Below are 27,797 nucleotides of genomic sequence, written 5' to 3'. Positions count from 1 at the left end.
AGTGATACAGATTAATTGCTGCTGGCATTTTTTGCTGTGCTGCACGCACCAATTCTTTAAAAAATACCGCTGCTGAATATATTGGACTTTTCAATCCAGAGGATATTGTGCTTTTCAATCCTTTTTTTTTTTTGTTATAATTTAAACACAAATGGTCAAAAGTCATGTATCTTCGCAACTTTTCCTTGATAGTTTTATGGTAGCTTATTCTTTTTAAGTCTTATTTATGTAAAACTGTAGTTGAAATGTAATGATGCTCTCAGAAGTGTGTGGACATAAAATTGGCAAAAAATAAGGTAAAAGTAAATAATATATTGTAATTAGAAAAGAAAAGGAGTTGCAAAGCGAGAATACAGTGTGGCCTTCTCTTTCTGCAAATTTGATAACTTTACACCAGGCCCTTCCCCTCCAAGATGTTTTTGTATAAAGAAGGAGATGCACTGACTCATTAAATGTTGAGTAGACACCAGCAGCGTGAAATCAATTTATGACTAGCAGTATGAGGTATTGTGAAAGGCTATTCTTGATTTTCTTAATCTAAGTCCTTTAAAAGTACTAGGAAGTAGCTTGTACACTGCCGTTATATTCTTTGTATCCTATCTTACTTGAAAGCCCAGTGCTTTATTGCTTCACTGTCTCTAAACTGCAGTGATTTACCTACAGTAGCCTGAAATTAATACTTGCTGACTCAAAGTTAATGACACTGTGCCTGTTTATAGTAGAAAAGAAACTCTTTAATACTTTTAGAGATACTGGTGTATAATTGAGAAATAAATTTCTCAGACTCAAAACACTTCTAGTTTAATATCTATCTAAATAAATACTCATTTTTTAAAAGTATCTGATTTCTCTAAAGGTTGCTGTAGTATGATTTAAGTAGATCTCCTATTCCGTGCCTCAAATCACACTCCCATGGTGATTATTTCAGAATATTTGCTTGAGCTTTGACTACCTTACAAACTACATCCAAGACAGTCAGGATACCAAGAGGGCAGTTGTCCTAAATCGTCACCATTGTGAATCCACGTCACAGAGATTCTTTACACCTTCTAGGTGCCAGTTTTAGTCACATATGAGGCTTTAAATGGTGCAGTTAATACTTGGAGGAGGTATTGCTAGTGAGATTATAGGCAGAGGTGGGTGTTTGGATGAGGTGGCTTGTATATCAGAAAAGTGTTAGAGCCCATGATTCTAAATACCAACTTGTCCTCCTGTTTCAAGCTTTTTTTTAATAAATTGAGTTACGCTTTTGAAACTTAGATGTGTCAGTTACACCAGTAATTAGAAGAGGTAACTTGTTCTAGTCTCTTGTTATTGCAACATGACACTTAATCTTCTTGAGGCTGACCAAATAAATAGGAATACTCTTGTAAAATTGGCACTAATTGTTCTGTACCACAGTATTCTTTTTGCACCGCTTGCTATTGGTGACTCTTGATCTGCTTGTGATTACATGTTTTATTTGTTAAGCTGCATGACTGCAGATAAAGGCAGAGTTCTGTTTTAAGGTTGACAGACCAGCACCCTGGTGCTGGGTATAAACCAGCTATGCCTTCAAAGGTCAGGTTACATATTAACTCAAGACTCTGTTACCTGTAGATAACTTCCAGACTTGAGTCAGTCTCTTTGGAAGATGTCTTTTGCTGTGTGAGTGTACCAGCTTCAGTTAACTGTTACTGAGGGATGTTTACATCACACTTAGTTGTGTAGGATAAACATTCTTTGTTGTGTTTGGTGTTTTAAAGGGTGTCATGAATCAGCTGAAGAAACAGGTGGTGAGATACAGGTAATTAGTAAGTAGGCATATTTGAAGCCCACTATTGGTGGGACTGTATTTCTTTCATTTTGTATTTGCATCAATGGCAAAAGACAAGATGATGTTGAAGGATGTGAATTGCTTGGAAATCTGGTTTTGGTATTAGTCTTCTGCATGCAGTAGGTGCTGATCTGTTTTCAAAGTGGGATGCAGTTGTAGAGAACAAAAAAAACCCCAACGGCATATAGGAGTAGATAACCATGTCAGGTTATCTTTGTTCTAAAGCTGATTAGCAGTAATTATTAAATTAATGTAAACATCTTCTTCCTCTTAACCACAAAGGCCAGGAAAATCTTAAAGGAAAGATACTTTGTCATGGCAGACAGGATGAGAACTGGCAGGGAAACACCAGCAACCGTTAAATCTTACATTCCCTGAAAGAGTTCTTACACTTAGGAAAAGTCATTCTGTAAGGCAAATGCCTTTTCTGGTGATTAAATGTTTTAGCTAAATAACAGTTATTTTCAAGAAGCGTGTACCTGGGAAGTATTTAAAAACCACTTTGATGGTTTTTAGATAGCTCTCAATAGTTCACCTAACATCTTAACTGGAGAAAGAGCAGTACGAAAGTAAATATTTAGTGCTTAATTCTGTAGAAGGCATCTATGGCTAGGTACAGGTATCTGCAAGGGAGATTTAGTTTCCAAGTAAACAGCCACTGCTTAGACGTATTTCCAGCCAGAGGATAAGGGGTTTTCATTTCAGTTATTATTGAGCACTGAGCTGTGAAAGTGAAATTTTTTGATGATTTGATGAAGAGCTTGTTCCTTTGTTTTCTTTTTATCTAGGTTCATCTGAGCCCCTCTGCCCAATTTCCAGGCTTTGTCCTATTTCTTTTCAGACTATCAATCCCAGGGTTTTCTGCCAAGGAAAACCTTACCAAGATCACTCTTGAAGAGGGGCAAAGGAGGAAGACTTTGGTACTTCCAAAAAGTTACTCTCTTACTCAACAAAATTACTCTTTTACTCAAAAAAAGATGTCTTTTTTGTTATTAATATGCTGAATAAGGAAAAGGTTTTAAATAAATTAATCAGTTGTTATTTTTCTGTCTAGAAATCATTTAGCAAGTATTGATATTAGAGGAATATGTTTAATCAGATCAGCTTACTACACTAATGATTTGTCTTGTTTGTTGTTTGTGAAGTGGGTAGGAGATAACGCTATGAAATATATAGTTCCTCTTGAAATTTGCATTTATTAATTCTTTTTTTTAATTGATTGTACTTGTGGGTTTTTTATCTCCTTTGGCAAGAAAATGGTACTCATTTGTTACCTAAGAGGGCAGCTGTTTATTCTGAGCTTCAAGAATCTAGGCCTCCATGTAGTAACACACTTGTGCTTAAATTACACAGAATTCAGACTTGTACTCCTCATTGAGGTTGCAGCCAGTTCATGTGGATAAAACTGACAACAGTTTTATGCTGTTGTCATCAAAACTGTATCTTAGGATTTTTTGTCTACAGTGATAGTAATGTTAAAACTCTGAACAAATGAAGTGTTAAGGTAATATAATGGCTAACTGGGCAAGACTCCAAGGCTTAAATCTCAGAAGACCTTTTTCCTTACTTGCTTTATGTAAAAGAGCAAATTTTTTAGACATTTTGGGTGTGGTTGTTCTTGATATAGATAGAAGAGATAGAACACGTTTTCTCTCTTTTTATTAGAAGAGCAGGTATAGTGCAATACTTGTATTTTAAACTGCCTGCTGACTAGCCACATTGTGCCACACTACCATATTACTACACTACAGCCACTGTGTACACTCATCTAACAACATCAGGGAAAGTTATGGAGAGAAGAATTAGTTTCAAGTGAGTGTGTAAGATTATCATATGAATCTTTGTTCCTCTTTCTTCCTAATTTAGTGTCCTCTTATTCCTGAGCCTTTATTGCACTTACTCCCTATGTTTCATAAATTTAAGAAACTAGTTACAAGTTGTATGGAACATTCTTTCAGCTGTTGTACTTTGGTTTAAACAAGCATATGTCTGAGTCTTGAAGAATTTTTGCCATTGAAATAACAGCAGTCTAAGAAAAAGAAATTCCATAGTGTGGGGTTTTTTTTCCTGATGTGAACCCAATAACTTACTAAATTTTTAAGCTTTTAATCAGAAGTGTAGTATTTCAAAGATTATACAGTAAATACCAGAAATCACACATAGAAAAGGCGTTTCTTTCCATGTAGAGGAGAGAAGGAGCTTTGCACACTTCTGTGAGAAAAGATGACATAATAATGATGTTTGTCTCTGATTTACCATATCATTGTTGAGCTTGCTTGGAAATCGAGGTGCCTTGTATTTGTTTTCCACCGTAAAGTCTAGGCTGATAAGAAGAGAGATGCCTGGGAAGGGGAGGATGCCACTGGAATGGCATCCATTGGCAATGGCAACCAAAATCTGACCTAATAAAAAGTTCTTACACCATTTGCCCTGCTAGACTGTTTTCTCTTTCTGTAAACAAAGTGGGAAGAGCCTGAGTGAAAACGTCATTCTGGCACCTGGGCTCCTGCAGCTAGCCAATCTCCAAGGCAGTGTTCACACAGCCTCCTTGCTTGGGCTTCCCCTCTGTGTCTGTGATGCACCTGGCCCAGTTGAGGGTGGCATCCCACCTGGTGCTAAGCCACACAGTGGTGCATGATGGCATCGAACAACTTGAAATGAAAAAGGCACAAAACTAAAAATGACGGTGTATGTAAGAGGAATAAAGTGAGAGGGAAAAGCAAAGTGAAGTCAACTCAAGGCTGGGTGGAGTAATGGGCTCTGTCCAGGGGATTCCTTCTAGTTCCTTGGAGCACTGTTCGGGATTTGAGAGAGTCCTGCTTATGCTGCCCTTAAACCATGTAAGTTTTGTGTGTCCTTTAAAAGAAAAAGACATGCTGTTCTGAAATGCTGAAGTTCACCCCCCAAAGCTTAACTTAAAGTTACTGTGCTATTCTGTAGATGTTCCAGTAGCTGGGAAGTGAGAGGTTTTCTTCAATGGTTTTGTTTCTCCTGTTTACAACAAAATTATAAACCCTTTTACAAACTGTTTTTTATATAGTGAAGTGTGTCCTAAGGGTATCCTGAAATGCATCCTAATGAGAGAGTGAACATAGGGCCCATGGGGGAAGTAGGCCTAGTTTTTTCAGTGGTGCATAGACCTTGGGGATGTACTCCACCCAAAATGGATATGAAATTATTTTAAAAGTCAGGCTGAGGAAATAGATGTTGTCACAGAGAATCTCTGTCATCTGTGAGTAGAAAAGCAGTGCTATCAGCAATGTCCTTGTCCACCTCAGTGCAATAACAACCTACTAGTCCTATTAAAGTCTTCTGTAGTTCTTGACCATTGCAGCCGTGCAGTGAGCTGTCATATTCAGTGCAATGCGAAAGCAACAAATTAAAATAATATTGATTCTGCGTACTAAGTTTGAAGTGTGTTATTTTCTTTTTCCATTTTAGCGGGGGTAGGGGGGGAGGGGGAGTATTCCCTCGCCTTTCAAATACTTCTGCAGGCTATGACATTGGCTGCCATCTTTATCTCCCTGAGTCTTGATACCAAAATACAGAATCTAGTGCGTTTCTGTCGTTTTGAAATAACACAGCATTATGCTGCCTGTCTGTCAAGGTAAAGAAAGAGCTGTACAAATCTGTACATGGCAAATAACAGATCATTTGTACTGTATAGTTTACAGACTGGCAGGAGGAACGATCCCAGCATCTCAGTGTTTGCCGTCTGTTCCCTACAGGTCAGAATATATGTGCGGAATGTCTACAGGAGCTCCAGTGAACATGCAGAATATTCCAAGTTAGCAGGCAATTGATTTCATTATACTTAGGTCTTAACCATGATATATTAATTGTAATTGGCAACTGATAACATGGCAGAAGACACAATGAGTGAGAGGCTTTGGAATGAACTGTTCATTGAGTTGATTCCAAAATGGCCATTAGCTCAGTCAGTGTAAATGTGGGTTGTAGGAATATTTAAGTGACAGCTGGAAGTGAAACTTTCTAAGTGCTATATTCCATTCTCTTAACATGCACCTAGAATTGGAGTAATACATAATTTTTTTGCCTACTACTGCTATGAGTAGTACTTCAAGATTAATCAATGTTAAGAGTACAGACATGCTTTTGTAACTACTTTGAGATACACTTAGCTTTGAACTTTAGACCAATACCATTGTAGTGTTTCCACAACACAGTCACTTACTAGTCAGGATTGAACTCTCCTTGTCTAGTTACACTCATATGGCTGTATTTGAGAAAAATGTGAATGTTTATCCCAAAATTTGATCTGGAACAATAATATTTTAAGTAACTTTTGACAAAAAGTTTTCTCCATGATAGTTGCTGAATTACGGCGGGGGAGGGAAACAACAACAACAAAAAACCCACCCAGGTAATTTTTAAGTGAAGGCCCGGACTTTCAAATTAAAAAATAACCTTCACAAGTTGTAACGAAAACTTACTATTACATTTCAATGAGCCCTTCCCATGACACCTCCAAGGAGAATGGGCTGCTGTAAGTACACAGCAGCTCCACGTTGAAGTACAGCACAGGAAAGGCATGGAGCTGTTGGAGTGGGTCCAGAGGAGGGCTACAAATATGATCTGAGGGCTGGAACACCTCTCCTATGAGGACAGGCTGAGAGACTTGGGTGGTTCAGCTCCAGGGAGACCTTATTGCGAACTTTCAATACTTAAAGGGGGCTTGTAAGAAAGACGGGGACAGACTTTTTAGTAGGGCCTGTAGTGATAGGACAAGGGGTAATGATTTTAAACTAAAGGAGGGTAGATTCAGACTAGATATAAGGAAGACATGTTTTACGATGAGGGTGGTGAAACACTGGACCACGTTACCCAGGGAAGTTGTGGATGCCCCATCCCTGGAAACATTCAAGGTCAGGCTGGATGGGGCTCTGAGCAACCTGATCTAGTGGAATAATATCCCTGCCCTTGGCAGGGGAGTTGGAGCTAGACGATCTTTAAAGGTCCCTTCCAACCCAAACCATTCTGTGATTCTATGATATTTTGGAATGGTATATTTGCTGTTTAGAGTAGCTGATAGCTGGCTGTACAAGCCTGGTTACATTCATCAATCTACACTGTAAGTAAAATGGACATAAGAGCAGATTACAGGAAGGTAGCTGTATGTCATCATAAGTTTCTGGCAAGGGTGCCCTGTAATTACTGTATGCCAATCAGCCTCTGTGTGAACAAACTTCTAAATGTGATGATTGACTGCTTTGGTAGTGGTAGTGAGATGCTCTGGAAGCAAGTATTTATCCAGAAGACGGTAGGTTGTATGATTCAAAATATGTTTTCCTAATGCCTAATATGTTATGCAATACGGACAGCCGCTGCATCTGTTGTGTTTCCAGTATTAGATTCTGAGGAAACTAGCACTTTTTTGGGGGTAATAAGTTTGTTTCTTAGCCATACATTTTTGATCAACTTAGAGTAAGTGGATTGGTTTTACAAAAGTGTTTTGTGGGTAAGAAAGGAGCTCTCACTGTGTGCAGGACTCATGCTGCATAACTTTAGGCAAATGGCTTTGGGGCTTTCTGCAGGACACTCTTTTGCCATTATTTGAGACAGTTTAGGGTCCTGAACATACAGACTCAGATCAGTAAAGCAAATGAGCTTAAAGTAAACTGAAGTAGATACAGTGTAAATACCTTTCTCTTGTGATGAAGTTGTGATTTGAAGTTGGATTTGATTCAGAGATCTTGTGGTTCAAGTACAGGATTAGCAGACACTAGGTCTATGCTTTGTCCTGTTGCAGAATTTCTGTGGGGGACCAGGAAGGTTTCAAGCTGTCTTCATAGCACAACATCACCTGATGTAATGAATGCAAAGGAGCACTGTGAGACTTAGTTCATGCATTATTATAAAGCCTGTTGAGAGGCTTTCTTGGCTAGCATCTCTAAATAAAACAAATTATTCCATGAATGGCAGAACTAGTGAAGCTTGGTTTTCCTTCAACTGATTTACTTTGTTTACCAACTGATTTACTTTGTTTACATCTATCCTAGTGTCTTCCTCATCCTTTCCCACTGTCACTTCAGAGCTTCCTCCTTATCTCTGTCCCAACCGTTTCTGTGATTGCTTGAAGTTACTCCACTGCTATGCATAATTATGAAGCCTCCATCTCCTGCTCATGTACCACCAGCAGTGGTTGAATCTGGAGTTAACTTGTGCATGAGCTGAGAAGAAAATGTAGCTATTAATCATGTCTTATCATTTTCTTCAGCAAGAATGGCACACTGGGCCTCTCGTGTTTATTCAACCACCCTTTCTATGGAACTTGCAGGAACACCATGGTTTTGGCATGTTGGCCAAATTTTATTTTAATCATTTGAAGAGTTCAAAAATTAGGAGATGGGATTGCCAGTCAGCACAGCTGCATAAACTATGCTTCCGCAGGAATGGGACTAGAATAGGGGCTGTCTAGGAAAGCCAGGTGTTAATCTATTTAAGTAAATGCTGCTGTATTCTTTGAGAAATGCCACATCATACTATCTGAGTTTTGTAGTTTTTAAAGCCTTTTCCTTGATTATTGATTAAACAGAGTCTCCATTGGTCAGTAAATTTAAGTGAAAGACGACAATTTCTGTCCTTTCCCCGCCCTGCCCCTCAGGATATGGCTGACCTTTCACCCTCTTGTATTCTTATTTGTGAATGGATTTCTTGCAAACTTCAGTCATTTAGGTTTGTCGTGTTTAAATTTTCATGGAGTCACTTCAGGCTATGTCCACTAAGTCTGTTTTGCTTAGACAAAACACTTTGTACAAATTTTCTCTTTGATGTTAGTATCTATGACATCAAATGTTAGCCATATACTTGGTTTTCTTCTGAGTACCTATTCTTGATTTTTGTAAAGCTTTTTGTAGTGTTCTGCATGGAAGGTGCTGTATGCAGTAGACCATGACATAGTTAGGAGAAGACTTGCCTGCTTTATCTTTAGACTTGGAAACGTTGATTTTCTTTGAGAGAAATTGTTCAGAAACATTTATGCCCTTGAACACTAGGTAGTCAAAGCTGCAAAAGCTGTGATGGGTTTATTAGCTGTTGTTTGAATATTAGTTATTATGAGGACTTTTAAAAAAAACAAAAAAAAAAAAAACCAAAAAAAACCAAAACACCAAAACAAAACAACAAAAAATGACAAGTACCAAGGTGGGTTTTTTGTTTTGTTTCTGAATCTAATGCAGTTTTTTCTTTTCCATTTTATTTTCTTAAATTCTTTCTTAAACCCTGCTAAGACAACCTGTATGAATCCACAGGTTTTGAAATTACATATGTTCATGACACATTTCTCATAAATCCATTTCAGCTGTAAGGTTGTATCTATATGCATGACAGCATAGTAGGAAGAAGCAAAAAGAGAGTCCTTGTAGTAAACTGGTAAAATCTGTTTCACATGTTGAATAAACATAAAGACTTATGGAAAGGAGCTCATTTCTCTCACCAACAGAGAAGGTGCTATATGTGAACTGTTCCCATAGGCTTAGTAGAGAATAATTTTTTTTTTTTTTTAAATGCTGGCTTTTGGAACAAGGGTAAAGGAAATGGCTTTGGGACACTCCTGTAGTAGCCTGTCTGTATTGTAAGTAAAGTAAAATATACCCTGGGACATGGAATTCATGGTCTGGGGTCTTATTTCAAGGAGCTGCATTCAAGAATAGTGTGTTACTGCCTTATGTTTGGGGCCACTGTACCACTGTCCTGGGTATAATCAATGCATATTGCAGTTTATGAATTTCATCTTTTTTTATGAACTGCAATCTTTTGGCTTACCCTCAGCTCTGAGAAAATAGTTGTTTGAGTTTTTTTTAAAGATAAGGTAGTAGTAGAAGCTCTTCTTGCTGTCCTTGACATCCCTTGCTAGTTTCAAGTCTAGCTGAACTTTGGCTTTCCAAATACCAGCCCTTCATGGCTGGATAGACAGATTCATTATTAATGTTTTTGCTTTTTTGGCAATAAATATGTGAAATGCATGCATGAGATTTCTGTAGAGATTCTGAATTGTATTTGATGGCTGTGTTTTTAGGGGTGTCAAGCAACCAGCAAAACTTGAAGTACTTAATACTCCTATGATATGACCTGTTTGGTATGATCTTAGTGTGATCACTGTAAGTGTACACTGGGAAATTAAAGTAGAATAAATTTATAATTACAACCCACACAGGTAGTAAAAGTTGTTTATATATGTTTATATATATATATATATATTTATACACACACACACACAATATTATATATACACAATAGATACACACTTCTAAAAGACCCAAGTAGAAATAAAAGTTAAAGCATTTTAGTATGTCTAGCTGCATGTTTAGATCAACTCCCAATTGTTTTGTGTTTTTTCTCTAAGATAGATATTCCCAGTTATTCATTGCTCAAGAAACTTCCCAATGACACATCTGATGTTCTTCAGCAAACTCTGTGTACTTAGGTTTCTTTACCAGTATAGGAGCCAAGCTCAGATGGCATGCTTCTTTTCATACAGGCATCCATGTTCAGGATTCTGTTTAACTTCAGATCAGCCTCATCTCCAGAGGTTACTGATCATTCACTTAAGGAAGAAGCAGCCGTGGGGCTCTTGCCAGACTTTTGGCTACCTTCCACTTCTTTGGAAGTGCTGCTTTTCCTGCACTTGGCTGGGTAACATTGTCTTTGCCCTGAATTAAATGTAACCTATGAATGACTACCTTACAGTTTGACTATCCTGAGAATAAATTAATATCCATCATGAGATCAAGTTTTCCGTGCTTTGCAGGGTGGTGTTCAGCTCTCACATGGTGATAATCAGTTTGCTCTGGAATGGCTGGCTGTTAACACAGCTATTGAGCAATACTGTGCTAACTATTGAAGGATTTGTTTAGTCTGAAATAATCACCATAAAGATAACATGTATTTTTGTTGCATTCAGAGGAGGTTAATCTTCATTATTCTGATGCAGCAAACTTTTGAAACTTCTTTTAATGAATATCTATAATGAGGATTTATCAAGGTTCTGTGGGTGTGTAATCTTACAAAAAGGTTGGACTGTTTAACCCAAGAAAAGATCAACATGTTTTCATTCTGCTCTGTACAGACTTCTTCCATGTTATATATTCTGAATGTAAAATGTATTCTGAGGATGAATATATAAATATTTTTGTTTGATGATTCTATTATATCTGTGTGGAATGTTATCAGGCAGGACTAATTCCAAGACTGTTTTCTGTGCAGTTTTCTGAATAACAGTCTCTGTGTTTGGACCTCACACGTGAAATGAGGCAGACATTTATCCTCATTCTTCATGCAAAATGTCAAATATTTAAAAATAATTCCCAGGTGTGTGTGTATATATGATAAAAAGCCTTGCACAGTCTGCATTAGGCCTGTGGCCTGTTCCTACCAATGGCAATACTGTTTTTACAAGACCATTGCATACAAAAATGCTTATATAGCTACACTATACCAACATGCTTATGTCTGAGTTCAAAACAAGTCTGTATCTGTTTAGTGTGCTTCTGCTTTAATGGGGTAATAGGTCCTCTGCTTTAGCTACACCACTGTCTCATACTCTCTTCCTGGCCACCTCAGTAAAGAGCCTGGCTCCATCTTCTCAAAGACCTCCACATAGGTGTTAGGTCCCCCAAAGCCATGACCAGGCTGAATAAACATCCCAGTTGAGGCCTCCAGTACAAAAAAAAAGCATTGATACAGTTACAGAATCACAGAATGGTTTGGGTTGGAAGGGACATTAAAAATCATCTAGTTCCAAACCCCCTGCCATGGGTAGGGACACCTTCCACTAGACCAGGTTGCTCAAAGCCCCATCCAGCCTGGCCTGGAACGCTTCTAGGGAGGGGGCATCCACAGCTTCTCTGGGCAACCTGTTCCAGTGCCTCACCACCCTCATAGTCAACAATTTCTTCCTAATAGGTAATCTAAATCTACCCTCTTTCAGTTTAAAACTGTTACCCCCTCGTCTTATAACTACACTCCCTGACAAAGAGTCCCTCCTCATTTTTCGTGTAGGCCCCCTTTAAGTACTGGAAGGCTGCTATAAGGTGTCCCCGCAGCCTTCTCTTCTCCAGGCTAAACAACCCCAACTCTCTCAGCCTGTCCTCATAGGGGAGGTGCTCCAGCCCCCTGATCATTTTCATGGCCCTCCTCTGGACCCACTCCAACAGGTCCATGTCTTTCTTATGCTGGGGACCCCAGAGCTGGACACAGTACTCCAGGTGGGGTCTCACCAGAGTGGAGTAGAGGGGCAGAATCACCTCCCTCAACCTGCTGGCCACGCTTCTCTTGATGAAGCCCAGGATACGGTTGGCCTTCTGGCCTACGAGCGCGCATTGCTGGGTCATACTCAGTTTTTCATCCACCAATACCCCCAAGTCCTTCTCTGCAGGGCTGCTCTCACTCCACTCATCGGCCAGACTGTATCCATGTTTGGGATTGCCCCGAGCCAGGTGCAGATCAGTATGAATGAACTGAGACCGGTAAAAAGACAATTTCATGTGTGTGCTGAGAGACAGTGTGAGCTAGAAATGGGTTCATTTACTCCTGTATCACTGTACATTGAGAGTATTTTGCTTTTACAACTAGCTTGAGTATTTTCTTAGTACTGATTATTCTAAATAGCTGATGCCGTATGTATATGTTTTTAAATGTTCGTGTGGAAGATAGCATTGATGGTTATGGGTGGAAGAAAAGCTTGCATTTTGGAAAATGTAAAAAGACATGTGCTTCAGCCAGCACTTCTGGAACACCAGAAGTCCATGTGGTGACCACTTTGCAAATCTATGAGGTGCTTTGGCAAACTGTAGTAAGCCCAGATAGTTAGGGAATTGCAACACATGGAGTACAAAAAGAGTACACCAGAGGAGCTGGCTCTGTTCAGCCCAGGGAATATAAGGCTGAGAGTGCCTTCCATTGAAGAGACAATGGTGACAGATTGTAGCAAGCCCAGCTGTCTGCCTTCAGTTTGTTCACAAGCCTAAATTATTGAAGAGGCTACAAATACAAATAAGCGTGCAGATGTGAAAGTGTGCCAGCCCAGGTGGGACATATCCCCTGTCTTGACAACATTTTTTCCCCGATTAAACTTTGCTTTACGTGCGGAACATCATATAGTGGTCTTTCTCTCTGTTCTGTTCACTTCTCATCACAGCAGACGCTGTGAAGCGTAAGGCTTAAAAAAATGTACTCAGTGCCTGTATGGTGTGTGTCTATGTATGCCTTCTCACTCTTGTCCTTCAAACATTGCCAGCAGAATAACAGCTCAGCAGTGTATAATTAGCTTTCTACTGAGCTTTTAATAATAATTTATTTATTAAGTCTCTTGCTTTTCAAAATGTGTATTTACTTCCCCTTCATTCTGGCTTTCCTTCGTTTTTTTTTCTCTTGCACACTTTTTAGTATATTGCAGTGTATCACTTTTCTGTGTTACTGCCAGTTTGTGAACTTTTGCTTTTATTTCTCTTTTTGTTTCTGTTTTGCCTTAAACCTCTTACTTTTTCTAGTTCTGGTGGGGTTTTTTTATCATTTATCTCCAGAAGGATAAAATGTGCATGGGAGAAGCATATTAAACACTTGTTGTTAGCAAAGTGAACTAAAATACATGAAAGAATGGTCCAGGGGTATTAAGTCCTGGAGGTTTGCTGCTTGAGTGATGAAGATATATATATTTATATATAACACACAACCCCCATAATTTAAAAGCTTTACTTATTGAAGCCCATGTCCATAGCTGCCATTTGCACAAAGCTCTCTTTCAAACCTCTTTCAGGTTTCTGAAAGTGATAATGTGCATCTTGCTTAGTCATGCTCACACAGTTGCCTCCTGACAGCTGCAAGGCTGATAGTGAGACAGTGCATACTGATGTTCTGCACCACTTAGGCCTCTGATATTGGATTGCCCTCCCCAAGGAGCACAGTACAAAGGCTTGCCCTGTGCTGCTCCTGTTCCTAGCTCTGAAGTGCTTAAGTTTTCTTCACTGTCTGAAAAATTGCATTATTTTTTCTTACGTGGTAGGTTTATTGATAGTTGTCATACGTGGTGTGGTACGTAGTGTGTGTTTACTGGAAAAAGCTAGCTTACTTGTCCTCATTCAGTCAATGTAGTTGTCCCAGACTCTTTACCCTGCCATTTCATTTGCCAGAGCAGCATCTCTAGAGATTATCAGGACATTAGCACATAGGATTACAGAAGCAAAAGAAGTAGAAAAAATGTTAATTTAAGACCTTGTTAGGATCCAGGTAAAAACTAATTTATTCAGCGCTCTTTCTTCTGAGGACAGGGCAACTTCATAGAATGATAAGAAACTATGGATGATAAGTGGGATGGAAACTGTAGGTCACTGGAAAATTGGCTTAAGAAACAACATGTTAGAGAGTGTATTTTCACCAAGTTGTATACTTCAGATACATGCTTATGTATATTGTTAGTCAAAAGAGACATCTAGTTCTTTATATGGTTTTGGTTTTAAGTGCTAAAAGTTTTCTAAAGTATTTTTTTCCCTTCAGCTGATGGAGTCTGTGTGTTTAAATGCTTGGTTAACAGAGACACTGAATACTGTCGTGTGGGAAAACAGTCTGTGTTAATTACGCTGGGATACAACAGTGCCTTGCTCCAGTTCAAGTCACAAGCTGGTAAGTCCATCTTGCATTTGTGAATATCTTCTCCTTCCTGCCATGCTACTGTATTGGTAAAGTTCGCTTTAAAATATGTTGTGTTCTACCTCTGTTTCATGTTGGCTATTTAAATATTTCATTTTGTTATGATGATTTGTGCAACTTCATTTGCCTCTAACCCACTCCAGCTGCCTTTTGTGTAGTATGGACCATTCTGTAGTGGAAATAACATTTTTGCAAAACAACTGCAGATTAATTTTCTGAAGAAAGCAAATGCAGATAACACATTCATATGACTTAACTTCATAAAGTCTAATAACTGGTAAACGTAATGCTTTGTGTGGGCAATCTGCCACTTGTTGCTCCCCATTCAGAAATTGTCTTGCAGATTTGTTTGTCTGCATAGTTAATTGAAGTAGCTTAACATACTCCTGCAGTTCTTAGGATAGATTATTTTGTGTGTAGTGATGCTGAAAAGGAAACTCACTCTGTAGAAACATGACTGTATTTTAGTAGAATGTTGAGACCTGTATTTTGATACTTCCACCTGACTTGTGTTTTTGTAAATCTAATAGCTGAGACTTTTTAATATGTGCTACCCTTATGTCCTCATATTGGCTTCTGGAAAAGCATTCTCAGTCTTTATGCAAGGAAATTCAGAAGGATGCCTATTTCTTCTGAGCAGCGGGTAGCATGGCCACAATTCGTTATGAAATTGTGTAACTACAGGTAACATACAACTTCCTCTTTAGCAATAACCAGGAGTTCTTATATAGCAGCCTACATCAGTAGGCCTGATGATTTCCAGGAGGCCATTATAGTTATTTCCATTTTATATTGTGTGGAAACTGAGGCACAGAGCAATTAGAATTGATTTCTGGCAGCTTATTTAAAGACACATACATGTTTCAAAGCATTAAAGGCTGAGAATTTGGATGTAGATGGGTTTGTTTGTGCAATGAGTTGCTATTCCTGTGTCATGTAGACACAATACATGAACTCTTGAGTCCCACTCTACTAGAAAATACAGGTTTTAGACTAAGCTGATTTTTTTCAGTTGGGTGCCAGATCTTGGTGGCCTTTGAAGTCCTACCTGGTTACAGCCTTTCATCTGTATCCATCACAAAAAACTATTCAAATTTCAATGTCTTACCTTACTAAAACAGTATGAATGTAAGCTAAGAATGACTGTGAATGTCTGTCGTGTTTTTTTATCTATGTATCTGAGTGTTACAATTCAGTATTGTGCTTCTGTAAAGTTATCTCTCGAGACTGCAATACAATATTGTCTCTTTGAGATCTACATCATAACTGAAGCGATAATTGAGATTAGGTTGTTCAGTGATTTATTAGCTCACTGCTGAGATAATTAATAACTAATAATTAAGGAGTCAGGGAAGTTTTTCGGCACTCTTTGGTCTGCAATCTCTACCATGTCTTGCCTACCTAGGAAGGTTCTGATTCCAAAAGGCACTGATACTTTGGGATCCCAAGGCAAAAGAAGTTTCTCTTAGTGCTCTTCCCCACCTTTACAAACATGAATTTGAAAAAAATCCAGCTAATTTCTGTACAGTTTGGTATTTTTCCTGAGAGGAGTGCCTTGAAGATTAAGTGGTAAATTCAGTCCTCTCTTTAGCTATATTCCTCGGTGATTTGTGTTTAGTTTATTTATATAGCTACATATTGTGAAATAGATAAGAACAGTATAGATAAGTCTTTTAATTTATTACTTCTGCTTGCTTGTTAACATGACAAAATTGGGTGTTTTCTGTATTTTTTCCATCTTTAAAACTCAGGGGAAAATAAATTGAAATGGCCTGTTAGTCCATGAAACAACTCATTGATAAAATTACAGGAGTATAATGGATTGGTCAAAGTAAAGTCTGTTCGGATTAAATGACAAACCTGTTGATATCAAATGGAATGTGTTGGGTGCTGCATGAAGCTGAAAGTTACTTGTAGGATATTATTTCCCCATGCCATAGGAACAGCTTTTTGGTACCTTCTTCTACATGTTGAGTATATCAAGTAGCACCTAATCTTGAGAAAGTTATATGTTTTTACAAAGAGGTGAAGGCTATACAGCAGAAGCTAACCTTTTGTTTGCTGTGTGCAAGTGTAGGTGTTACTCTCAGTTCTATGTATTTGCAAATGTGTATGTCTGTATAATAAATAAAAATAATGCTGTTATTAAAAAATGGACCAAAACCTCCTTTTTCACATGTTAAAAGTGTTAGTTATGAAAATGCATCATAAAAGTCTTAGGTTTTTTAAGTCCTCTCTCTTTTAGGAAGGTAGAGGAAGATGAGGAATGAGGAATGTGGGGAGAAGGAAATTCATGCCCTGCTTGTGCCCACACAGAGAATTGCTGTTCTGGTTCCAGCAGTTAGACAGTCATAAATCATAGACTGTATCTTTCATTTCCTGCTGAACATATGTTAAACATCTGAGTAGGATCAAGCAGGCAATAAAAATGAAAGTTAGTAGCCTACAGGCTTTTCTTTCAAAAACAAAGATCATTTATCTGTTACAGACCAACCAACCAGTCTGTAACTCATGTGTGGCAGACTTGGTATGTAGCTCTCTACTCCTTGGTGGAAATGGCCTGCTTAATTTAGCACGGACTTAGTTCATGAGCATAGGATGAATTATTCTTTTGGGGTTGTGGTAGAATGCAGGTTCCTCTCTTCTCTTTCAAACCTCATAACCCTGGTCTCCAGCCACTTTCACAGTGCATCCAGGCATTGGACGTGCCAATAGTTGGTGTCTGTCGATGTTGTTTTACTAGCACAACTCATCTTTAAAGTTGTCTGCCAGCTCTAATAGCTGTGCCATTTACATAGAAGCACGATACAGGTGGGGGAAAAAAAAAAAGTGTTATTTACAGTTTTGAGTTATTTATAGCATATAGTCTTGTGGATCTCCACATACAGAGCTGGAGACATATGAGAGTGTGTGTCTGTAGAGAGAGAGATATATATATGTGTGAAATATATTAAAGGCATACATTGAATTTTATATGTGTAATCATACATGCTGTTACTGCAGTATGTATTCATAATTCAAGGAAAGGAACATGGTATATCTTATGGTTATTTTTTCCCCCCAGATTATTATTTCATGTAATTACATATAGATCTAATGAGCTATGGTTTCGTTAGCAAGTCACACAGTCCAGAAGGAACAAGTTTGTAGAACAGAACAATTGGTGTTGGGGTCCTGGTATGCAAACTATACTCATTTGGGAAGGAGGCAAGAATGGAGGGTATGTTTACTTTGAACTAGACCCAGTCTGGTCACATAGCCTAAATGACCATTGACTGTTGAAGTTTGTTCCTGGAGTGCATGTTTTGGTTTAATTTCATCCAGAAGGATTCCAGTTAGTGTGTACTGAGACCACTCAGTCATGCAAACCAAAGCACTGTAAGTGGCAACAACTAATACATATGCCTCAAGACCCACAGGGTGCAATGAAGCTGTTCAGCAGTTTAAATCTAAGAATTTGTGTCAAGTAATAAATTCTATGAAGTAAGGACCAAATGACTCTGTGGTTGCTTGCTAGTTTCTGTTTAAAGTAGTGATTCTGTTTTTCAGAAAAGCAAAAAAAGAAGAGTTTGGTTACCTGAATCTTGTTTTATTTGAGTTAATTTAGAAAGCAGTTAAACTCAGAAATATCTTTAATCTTGCAGCTTGAAACTCTTGTGGAGTTTTATTGTGTAAACAATGAGGTGCAACTTGTTGAGAGGGGAACTTATTCAATGCGTTGACTGTAAATTGCACCTCTGCACTTCACGATGATCACGAAGTCCAGAATTTGCTAGTCTCAAAAGAGCAGTAGGAGGTTCTGCTACTGGAATGACTTTAAAAATCAGAAAGGTTTTGACTTTTAAGCCATAGTACCTGCACAACTGTAATCCCTAACTTCTCACCTCTGGGGCAGAAACTTTGTTTCTGTGTCATACTCCAGTTTCCAAATTACTCCACTGTCACAAAGTGGCTCTAAGCTTTGTAGGTGCTTTCCCTGAGCTAATTCTTATGTGGCTGTCCCAAACACTGGCTAGGCTTCGAGAGTATGCAGCTATCCGGTTAAGCTGTTCAGCTTCAATGGAATTAACTGTCTGATGATAATTTTTCAGGTTGTGTTTGGAGCTGGGGACTGTGGTGTTCAAGAACAAATACCCATGATGAGATTTTGGAGACTGGGGGTCTACTTGCAAATCTTAACAGACAAGGCTGCCACCAACCATGCATTCTGGTGTGTCCATATCCATTAGCCTCGCTGTGCAAACCTGTGGGTTTGCCATTGTCTCACTCTGTGGTTTTCTGTGCCATTGCTTTTCTTGATCCAGTTAGAGGCAGCCATTCACAAGTTTTGTGGTGTTTTGAGCTGACTCACTGAGTGTTCAAGGTGGTAGGATCTAAAGGGAAGCTCAAGACCTAATCACTTATGGCACTGTTTTCAGTACCTTCTGTTTCTCCAGGCTTTCCTTGAACGTTTCTGTGGCAATGATTTTAGCATTAGCATTTTAAAGTATTGATTGATTCTGATTCCTGGGAGGACAAAATAGAGGGGATTGGAAAAAGGTCAATTGCTTCTCCCCGTTTTTTGCGTAACTCATTATGATATTTTCATTTGAATTATTCTGGGCTGTTTTCTTACTAGTTAATATTAGTGTTTGGCTTTCCAGATATGATCTGATTTTTTTTTTCTTTTCTTCTATAGGCAAGTAATTTAGTACTGTAATTTTCCCACAGTTTTAGAAAAATTTACCATATGAAGGATTTTAAATTTCTAGATTTTTTTACTCCTATATGTTAGACCTGAGTACTGCTAGATCTGCCTGCCTGTAAATTATAATATTGCAGTGCTAGTTCTCTGTTGAAGGTGGCAAAATGCTTGATTTGGGAATTTGTCCAATCATTCAGAGTATTTAAAAATTAGTTCTAATGTCTTGTGTTCTGGTAAGAGTGGAAGAGATTGGGGATGGGTGGGTGGATAATTGTTTAAAACAGACAGTACTTCATTCCAGTGAGGCAAGGTATGTCTTAGAAAATGTTGGCAGTATTTTGAAAATTAATAGCCACTAATTCAGTGCTACCAGATAGTGCTTTCAGGTGGCATGTCTGTGGTCACCAGTTCAGAAGAGGCTCTCGCTAAGCACTGCTAAACTTCTCATGTACCAAGACTTTCAGCATTCTGGCTATTTAAAACTAAAAAACACAAGTGAACCACCTGCATCAACCATATCCATCTTATAATTTCCATTTCATCCAATTATACTGCACTGAGCCAAATAATCTTACTTCATTAAAGTGTAATTTGTATTCTGAGGAAGCTTGCTTACATAAAATTCATCCATTCTTTTGAGGAAGAATAAAAAAAAAGGGTCTAATGCTTCTTAGTTTAATAGTTCCCAAAGTGTAGTTTAACTTCAAAAGTTTTGCAATATCACAATAATTTGTACAACCTTTATGTAAATTTGACTACAACTTAAAAACCCATTTCTCTCTGTTGTCTAATACAACCCTAATGGCTGTTCTAAAGAAAGTGAAACATTTATATTTAGATACTTTATAATGCCATTTTACAAATCATGACTATTCTTTTGGTAACGTTTTTAGTGTGAGATTGACACAGTGGGGGAAGCTTTCGCATCTGCTAGTTCACATTGCTTTGGAGTGTGGTTGCAGCTTGAAATTAAAGGTACTCCTTTAATATTTTTCTTGATAATAACTGACTGTTTTATCAATTTGGCTTCATTTTTGGTTTATATCAATGTGAATCGTGTACTAATGGGTGGAATGTTCTGTTAGAACGAAATCGATTTTAGTTAGGATGTTTGGCTTGGAGGTGATAAAACAGTATTTTGCGTTCTGCTTACCAAAGAAAGCATATCTTACTGGTGCTAAAAATAGAAAATGTTTTTGCTTTGGGAAAAGTATGACTTAGGAAACTTAATAATAAGATTTGGTACATGTGGCATCCAGTTCCTGATGTGGAATTACACAAGGCCATCAGTCATGTTTCCTGTAAAAACGCACAACTGATTGAGTCCCCTGTGTGCTGATGAAGTGCTTACTGACTGAATTTCTAAGCATCTAGTTCTCCTGTGCTGACACTTGAGATGATTCACCCACTAGTGTGTTTGGGACAAAATCATTTCCATTGCACAAATCCAGACTCATAAAAAAAGTTTGAAAGAAGGCTGCAGAAATTCACTTGCAAGGTAGCATTGTGATAAGTGACCTAGTCTGCAAATTGTGATTTAATATTCAGTAATGTTTACAACAAAATGATCTACTGCTAATTGAAATATTAGTAAATGAGTTGTTAAAATGAACAGAATCCCATTAGTCTAATCTGCTGTGTTCAGGGCAAGGAAAAGCTGTAAAATTGGTTGAAAGGTATAATTTAAAGAGAAAATATTTTGTATAAATATTGTCAAACTGATGTAAACCCAAGGATTTCTGGGACCTTTTTCTTTTGAGTCTGTGTGGTGAATGCTGTTGGAATTTTACTAGGGTACTTGTAATGGATGTCACTGAATTTCTGAAGTCTAATACTTACAACTGAATAGAAGCAAAAAGATTTTCTTCATCATTTGGAAATAATACTCCAACCTCAGACATCTTGGATAGTAATCTTGCCTTGATAAGCTTACTGTATTTTTATTGCATGTTTCACTTTTTTGCAAAGTAAGCGTTCTATTATTTGGGTATTTTGCAATTCTGTTGTTCCAAATGAAAGACTGTGTCCCACTTGTTAACAGGACACAGCCTGACCTGTCTGATCATTTGATATAGTCTTGTGATAAGTTATGGACTTACTTCCATTCATTTTTTTTCAAATGTAGTCAAAATTATAACTGTACACCTTTCATCAGTTACAGGCCAAATCTATTGCTTGATGTAAGTACTGCATTTTAATGGCAGTCTACAGTAGATAATGCAAAATAATGTGGGAGCAGAGCTTCTCCACGGCTGTTATGCTAATCCCCTTAGATCAGAAAACCTAACAGCTGTTGGTAAAATATATTTATTTAACGATTTATTGCAAGTAGCGTTATTTTGGATTGCTGCTGTGTGGAGTTCGTGGGGTTTTATTCCTTATTGAGTTTTCTTTCCCTTATTCTCTATGTGTTAGTTTGGTTTTCTTTCCTTTTCTCTCCCAACAACCATCCAGTTTTGTTACTGGAGCCTATTTTTTTTATTCCTTCGCCACCCTGTTCCCCTTTAGAGTAGTGAGAGACTCCATCTGTTTTGAGCAGATGGGTGAAGTGCACTATGTTAATAGCTTGTGTTTGTGTGTCTGTGTCTTCTGCTGTGAGGATAAGCATTTTGTAAAGAGAAATAAGTACAGCAGTTCTGCTTATGCAGAGTGCAACCATTGGAGTGACAATTTACTGGGAATAGAGTATGAACGTGCCTGCGGGAAGTGCTACAGGGGCCTGAGGCTTCTGCTCTCCTTTTTGGGAAGGGAGTAGTGCGAAAGAGACACCAGAAGCAGGGCTTTTTGGAAAGATGTTCCTGTTATCTCTGATCACAGGGATCAGTTTTAGCTGGCCTTTATTCAGTTTCTACACAGTTCGGTTTTTAGGGCTATCAGTGCAGTAATATCTGCAGAATATCTCTGATAAGTTATCAAACTGTATATTTGATTAGCATGGGTTTAATGTCCAACAGCAAATGTTAGTTAGCTGAGGTGCATAGCTAGTCAAAACTTTACAGTCAAATGCCTCAGTTTTTCAGCAACCTACAGCTTTCTGGCAAGGTGAAAGTTTTCAAATGAATTTCTGTTTTCAGATTTTAATTGGAAAAAAAAGGGGGAGGGAAATGAGAAATAAATAAAAATCCTAACAAGCTTGTCTTTCAAAGAAAATGTCTGAGAGTTACATTTTTCATGTTCTTTGAAATTATTTGCATGGGAATTTTTTTTTTTAATTTTCTCAACAAGACTCCTGTGAAAGCACTTCAGCCCACAAAAATGGGAGTTTTCCTTGCCTTCTTAAGGGCTAAGAAACAAGGAGAAACTGACACTTTTCTCCTGAAAGCTAATAGTTCATTCTGTAAGATGAGTTTTGCTCCAAAGAGGTATTTATTATGGGGTACACTAGAATATGAACTAGGCTGTTTTTGCTGTTTCCTGGTAGCTACCTGCATGAATGTTTTTATCACATGATGTACAATAAAGGTAAGAAAGCATACCCCTTACTGAAGGAGATTTAGTTGTTGTGAAGTAAGAGCTTGCACATAGGCAGTTACTGAAGAGTGCCTAATGAATTTAAATCATTTTCCAAGTTTGTTCTTGACTTTTAAAACAGGAGACAGTTTGACTTGCTGGATTTAATTTTTTTCTGTGTTACGGACCATAGAACACAAGCTTCTATTCACACCAAAGAGTTTAAGGACAACTTTTGTTACAGATAAAAATACAGGTGTTTTAAAAACAGTTTGTTTCAGCAGGTGAAATGCACAGATTTAAGGGCTGTGTTGTACTTACAGCAGTGACTGCAGGTCTTTTAGATGCACTCAGCACTTGGGCAAGTTGTGCAGTCTGTTCCACTGTGCTGGAAATAAACTAGTGTCCAGATTAGGCTGCATACTCATAGTGGTCTTCATGCCAATATTTTCCATTATTTTCAGAACAACATCCAGATGAGGCTCCTTGAAAGAGAAGCATCTCTGGTTTTTTTGGCGGAGTTTTGAGTTGGGTGGGGGTTTGAGATACTGAAAAGGTATAGATGAAAAGGCAATAAATAGGTCTGCTTACCTCTACCCTCAAGAACATCAGGTCATTCTTGTTGGAGTAGTTACTGGAGGTCTTACAATGCATAGGAAAGTGTAAATGCACTGTAAGAGTTACATTTTAAAGCCTTGTTTCATTAATTTGCCCCTTTTGGAACATGTTTATAACACTTGTAAAGTTTTGAGGGTTTTTTTACACCTGCAAGTGGAAAACTTTAGATTGATTTAAGTGATTGGGGTGGTGGGGGCACAAGGATATGTTTTCCAGTCAGTGAAAATTGTAAGTTATTTCTCTGAAGACAGCCAACACCGTTAAAGAAGAGTCATGGCCATCTTCCCAATTTGCAGTTTTTTTCAGAGAGTTTGAGGGTGAAAGAAGATGGCTGTGCATAGCATCAAGAAGCACTTGTGCTCTCCTTCCCCCCAGCACATTAATTTTGGATTTTACAGGATAGATTAATTTTTGTTTAAATATAACCCCTGATAACCCAGAAAATTTTGTAAGCAAGCAGGACCTTTTTCTTTATAGATGAACGAAGAGGCAAAAAGCCTGCATGATTTGTTCAAGGTAATAGAATGAATCTCAGGAGTGGATAGCAGACTTCTGAAGGGGTGACATTTGAAACACTACACTCAGATTACTAGGCAACACCTTTCAGTAAAAAAGCATTACACTTGAGTTTGCTTTTGAAAAGATGATAGTAGATCTGAAGAGCCTACCTGCTTGTTCCCTGAGATGAGAAAATCAGTTCCTTGCAGCATCAAAGGAAAAGATATATAGAGTGCTAGAACCTTGATGAAGACTATAGGGCTGAGGATTAACAAAAAATATTATTTGGCTGTTCTTGAAAAATATTTTACTGACTTTCAGTTCTGTATGGTTGACCCCTGGTTGCAAAATAAAATTTTCAAAGTACGTGACCCACCAGTATTCTAGCCTGTCAGTGAGCCAAACTGTTTTTGGTGTAGATCCTTTCCTGGTCCCTTTACTTTAAATAAAGAAGAAAATTCAGTTTTCATAAAAGCCAAGATCAGTTCTGGATATATTTCTACATATGACAGTTTAAGTTCCCAGATTCTTAGGAAGATCGAAATTAAATTTAATTTTAAGGACCTTGATCAATATGCAGATAAAGCCGTATTTCATATCACAAGCAGGATGAGGTATTGAGTAATAAGAAGTTCCTTTACAGAAAATACATGAAGAAAATAGCTTAATGTATTTGCATGCAGAAGCAAATGCAGAGAAGACAGGCTATTGTAAATTGCTGTTGGATATAGAAAATAGACTTGCTGGATGTAGAAAATGGACTTGCAATAAATTCTTATCTTTCTTCTGGGACAGTCTACAAAAGGAAGAAACATGTTGTTCCTTGTCCATGCTAAAGACAGACAAACCTGTTTCTTTTCTCTATAGTAGGGGGTCCTTATTTGGGAGAATTTCTTAAAGCTTCAGCATGTCTTACTTTTGAATTTATTTCTTGTGTCTGTCGTGCAGAGTGTTCACAATAATTCCATTTTTCTATATTAGCCACTAAAGATGTACTATTTGGCACTTCGCCCTGCCACATAAATGAATGAATGTCTGAATTCTCAGACAATATTTGAAAGCGGTAGCAATTGTTATGAATAATTCCTAGGCAATTTGCATTTCCTAAGAGATTTCCCTTTAGAATCCTTTGGCTGCTTGCATTCAAAAGAAAAACAAAATCCCAAATTCGCATCTGCAACAGTAATTCCTTCCTTAAAACCTGATCTTTAGTTTGTAGCTATTTAGCTATAATATCCCTCAAATAGTAAGTAGAAGCAACTAGAAGATTTTTGGTGAATGTTTTATTTATAAATGTTGAGGATAAACTAACATCCAGTGAACAAATGAGAAAAAGAAAAGAGGAGGAAACTCCTGCTTTAAGGGGGCTTTTCTCAGTACCTTTATTCAGTCAGCGCAGGATCAGACAAGGCTGAGGATTTCTCAAAGGTGAAATCATTAAGTTTTCATGGATAAGTTGTAAACCAGTGCTCTTGGTTGCTGTTGCTTCTTTCACTAGAGTATTTTTCACTTCCCATCCAACAACAGCAACTAAATATATATTTCTATTTTTATGCTGAGATGTTTTCTCTCACAGTGTTAGCCACTGATGAATGTGTAGAATGTGGAGTTGGGATTTAAAGTTTGTGGAAACATTAAGATGTATTAGATCTAACACTGTTCCTATTTTTATTGCTGAATCTTTACTGCTGTCTAATAGAGAAGATTTTAATTCTGTATTTTTCTTGCGGTTGATGAATGAAATGAGACACTTTTTTCCTCTGTGGTCTTCCAGAGCCTCTTGTGATCCTGCAGGTACTCTGTTAGGAAAACTTTAAGGCCATCTGAGGTCCATTATAAAAGATTGTGGAGGAACTCTGTCAACCTCCTGTTCTGTCTTTCTATTTTGATGTACTCAGTGAGTACTAGTTTTGTAATTTGCCAGCACTCTGGAGAGCTCCAGCAACAAACGTCTTATTTGTATATAAAGTACTGCATCACAAGGAAATCATACTTTTTTCTCATAGCATCAAAGAATAATTCAGTTGGAAGAGAACTCATATGGTCATCTGGTCAAGGCTCCTTTGCAAAGCAGGTTCAGCCCCAGGTTCCTCAGAGCTTTGCACAGTTATATTTTGAAAACTTTGAAGGACAAAAACTTCTACAGAATAACCTCTCTAGGCAAGCCTTTCCAGTTTTTCTTAGTGTTGTGGTTTTGAAATCCATTCTCATTCCTGGACACCAAAGATGTTCTTCTGAGCTACCAAAAAGTCTCTGCAGAGGTATGAAAATAATGTGCAAAGAGTGACTAGAAAAGAAAGGAGTCAAGCATGTCACTGAATCTGTAGCATCATCTCGTACCTTCAGATAGAAGAAAAAAAAAAAAAAAAAAAAAGGAGAAGCTTAAGGCAATGGGTGATTGTCTGGAAAAAAAATCTCTGCTGTCCAGTGTCAGACTTTTTTCTGGTGTTGTCTCTTCATGCACAGAAAAATCAGAGGGACTGATCTGTTTTAAGCTGATTTCTGCATCCTCCAGCAGAAAATTGGCATTGTCTGTAATTTGGGCCACTCTTCATTGTCATGATCTAGTCACTTACTGTTTCATTCTGACCATCATCTCTGTGTGGGAGTAAAAAGGGCATGTTGATGACATATTCATGGTAATTTACAATCACTTCTGGAACAATTTAATGATTGAGGCCGCCATATCACCCCAAATTCAGATGTTGAATGTGGCATCTTCTTCCCACTGGAGCTGACAGGCCAGAAGTAACAAAGTGGGACTTTCACCCACCTGGAAATTACATGGGAATATTCTGCAGAGTGGCAACAGATCAGCTCTCTAGCAGATTTCCTCAGCAGGTGAAGTGCATTTGAATAAGCTGGTGAGTTGTGTTTTACAATTTCTGCCACCCTTACAGTCTTCTACTAGAGTAAGGTTAAACTGACCTGTTAATTCACAGCAAACTAATGTTGTGATGCTTCTTAGACCTATTGTTCCAGACTTTTAACAAAATTATTTCATTTCATACATTAGACTGCTCATAATTCCAACTGAGAGAAATGGCTTGAACTCTGGATGCTTACAAGTGGACTTTGTTATGTGGGGTAGCCCAGAGGTTCAAGAGGCTGTGCCCTCAATTGATTTCAAGTCTCTGAGGAAGTATGGCTGTCTGTCACATTTTTGGTGTGAAATTCTTATGGTGAAACAATATATGACTGCTCCAAAGACGGAGCTTTTTCTATCCAGTTTTCCAGTTTTAGTGATTTCTAGCTGTATAAAGACGGGAAACCTTGGATAACAATAATAGCAATTTGTGATGCTTTTGCTGAATTCTATGCAGTCTTTATTATACACTTTTTCCAAGAATTTAAAATTCTCTACTGAGGATCTCTCTCTCAAGACCCTACTCAAAAATACATTTTTGGCCCATTAAATGTAACTTTGCAGCAACCATGCTTATGCTGGGTTGTGTAAACATGGGTCTTTGTTTTCATTGCCAAACAGCCTGACATTGAGCTTGTCCTGATTTCCAAAGCTAAAGGGAAAGTCACTTGCTGTCTTTTACATTTCTTCCCTTTTGGATATGCCAGCTTTCTGCAGTGGAAAAAGATCAGCACAAACAAATCTCTGTTTTGCGGATTTCAAAATTTCCTGAAATGATGAGGAAAACTCTCCCTGGTTACTGTATTGAGAAGTTTATTAATTATTTGTTTCTGTTATCTTCAGACCCTTTGTTTCGAAGCCCATTCAAAGTATTGAATCATTGAATTATCTCCAAATGATTAGAGCACTTAGCATGTACTTCCCAGTGCACAGTTACATGCTTCAGGCAATTGCTATTTTTATTTGAAAACCTGTGAACTGTTCTAGGAGTTTCCTGTATCTCTGGTTTAGCAAATTATGAATGTGATGTGGTCTGATTTCTCTCTTCTCTTGTCTTTGTATGAACAGAAGATGCAAGACTTCTATCCCTGATTCCCCCCCTGACAATTTTTCCTTATAGTGCTTTTTCTAGATACTTTCTCCACTTACTGGCATGTGCCTTTCTTTTGGACATCAAGGAATTACTTTATGCTTGGGGG

At 38.0% G+C, this 27,797-nt stretch overlaps 1 protein-coding gene across 4 annotated transcripts in view; it reads left to right on the top strand.

Annotated features, from left to right (window-relative positions):
* The window catches only part of LOC142421802 (histone-arginine methyltransferase CARM1-like), a 78,936-nt gene that overhangs the window by 13,093 nt on the left and 38,046 nt on the right, over positions 1–27,797 (top strand). For all 4 annotated transcript variants that reach the window (XM_075526890.1, XM_075526889.1, XM_075526888.1 and 1 more), the window contains exon 2: positions 14,330–14,455. In XM_075526890.1, the coding sequence (XP_075383005.1) occupies positions 14,330–14,455 (126 nt within the window). The remainder of the gene's footprint in view (positions 1–14,329; positions 14,456–27,797) is intronic.

Source organism: Mycteria americana, chromosome Z (assembly GCF_035582795.1).
Source record: "Mycteria americana isolate JAX WOST 10 ecotype Jacksonville Zoo and Gardens chromosome Z, USCA_MyAme_1.0, whole genome shotgun sequence".
Taxonomy (NCBI): domain Eukaryota; kingdom Metazoa; phylum Chordata; class Aves; order Ciconiiformes; family Ciconiidae; genus Mycteria; species Mycteria americana.
Note: the sequence above shows the minus strand (reverse complement) of the source record. Positions and strands in the feature narration are given on the sequence as shown.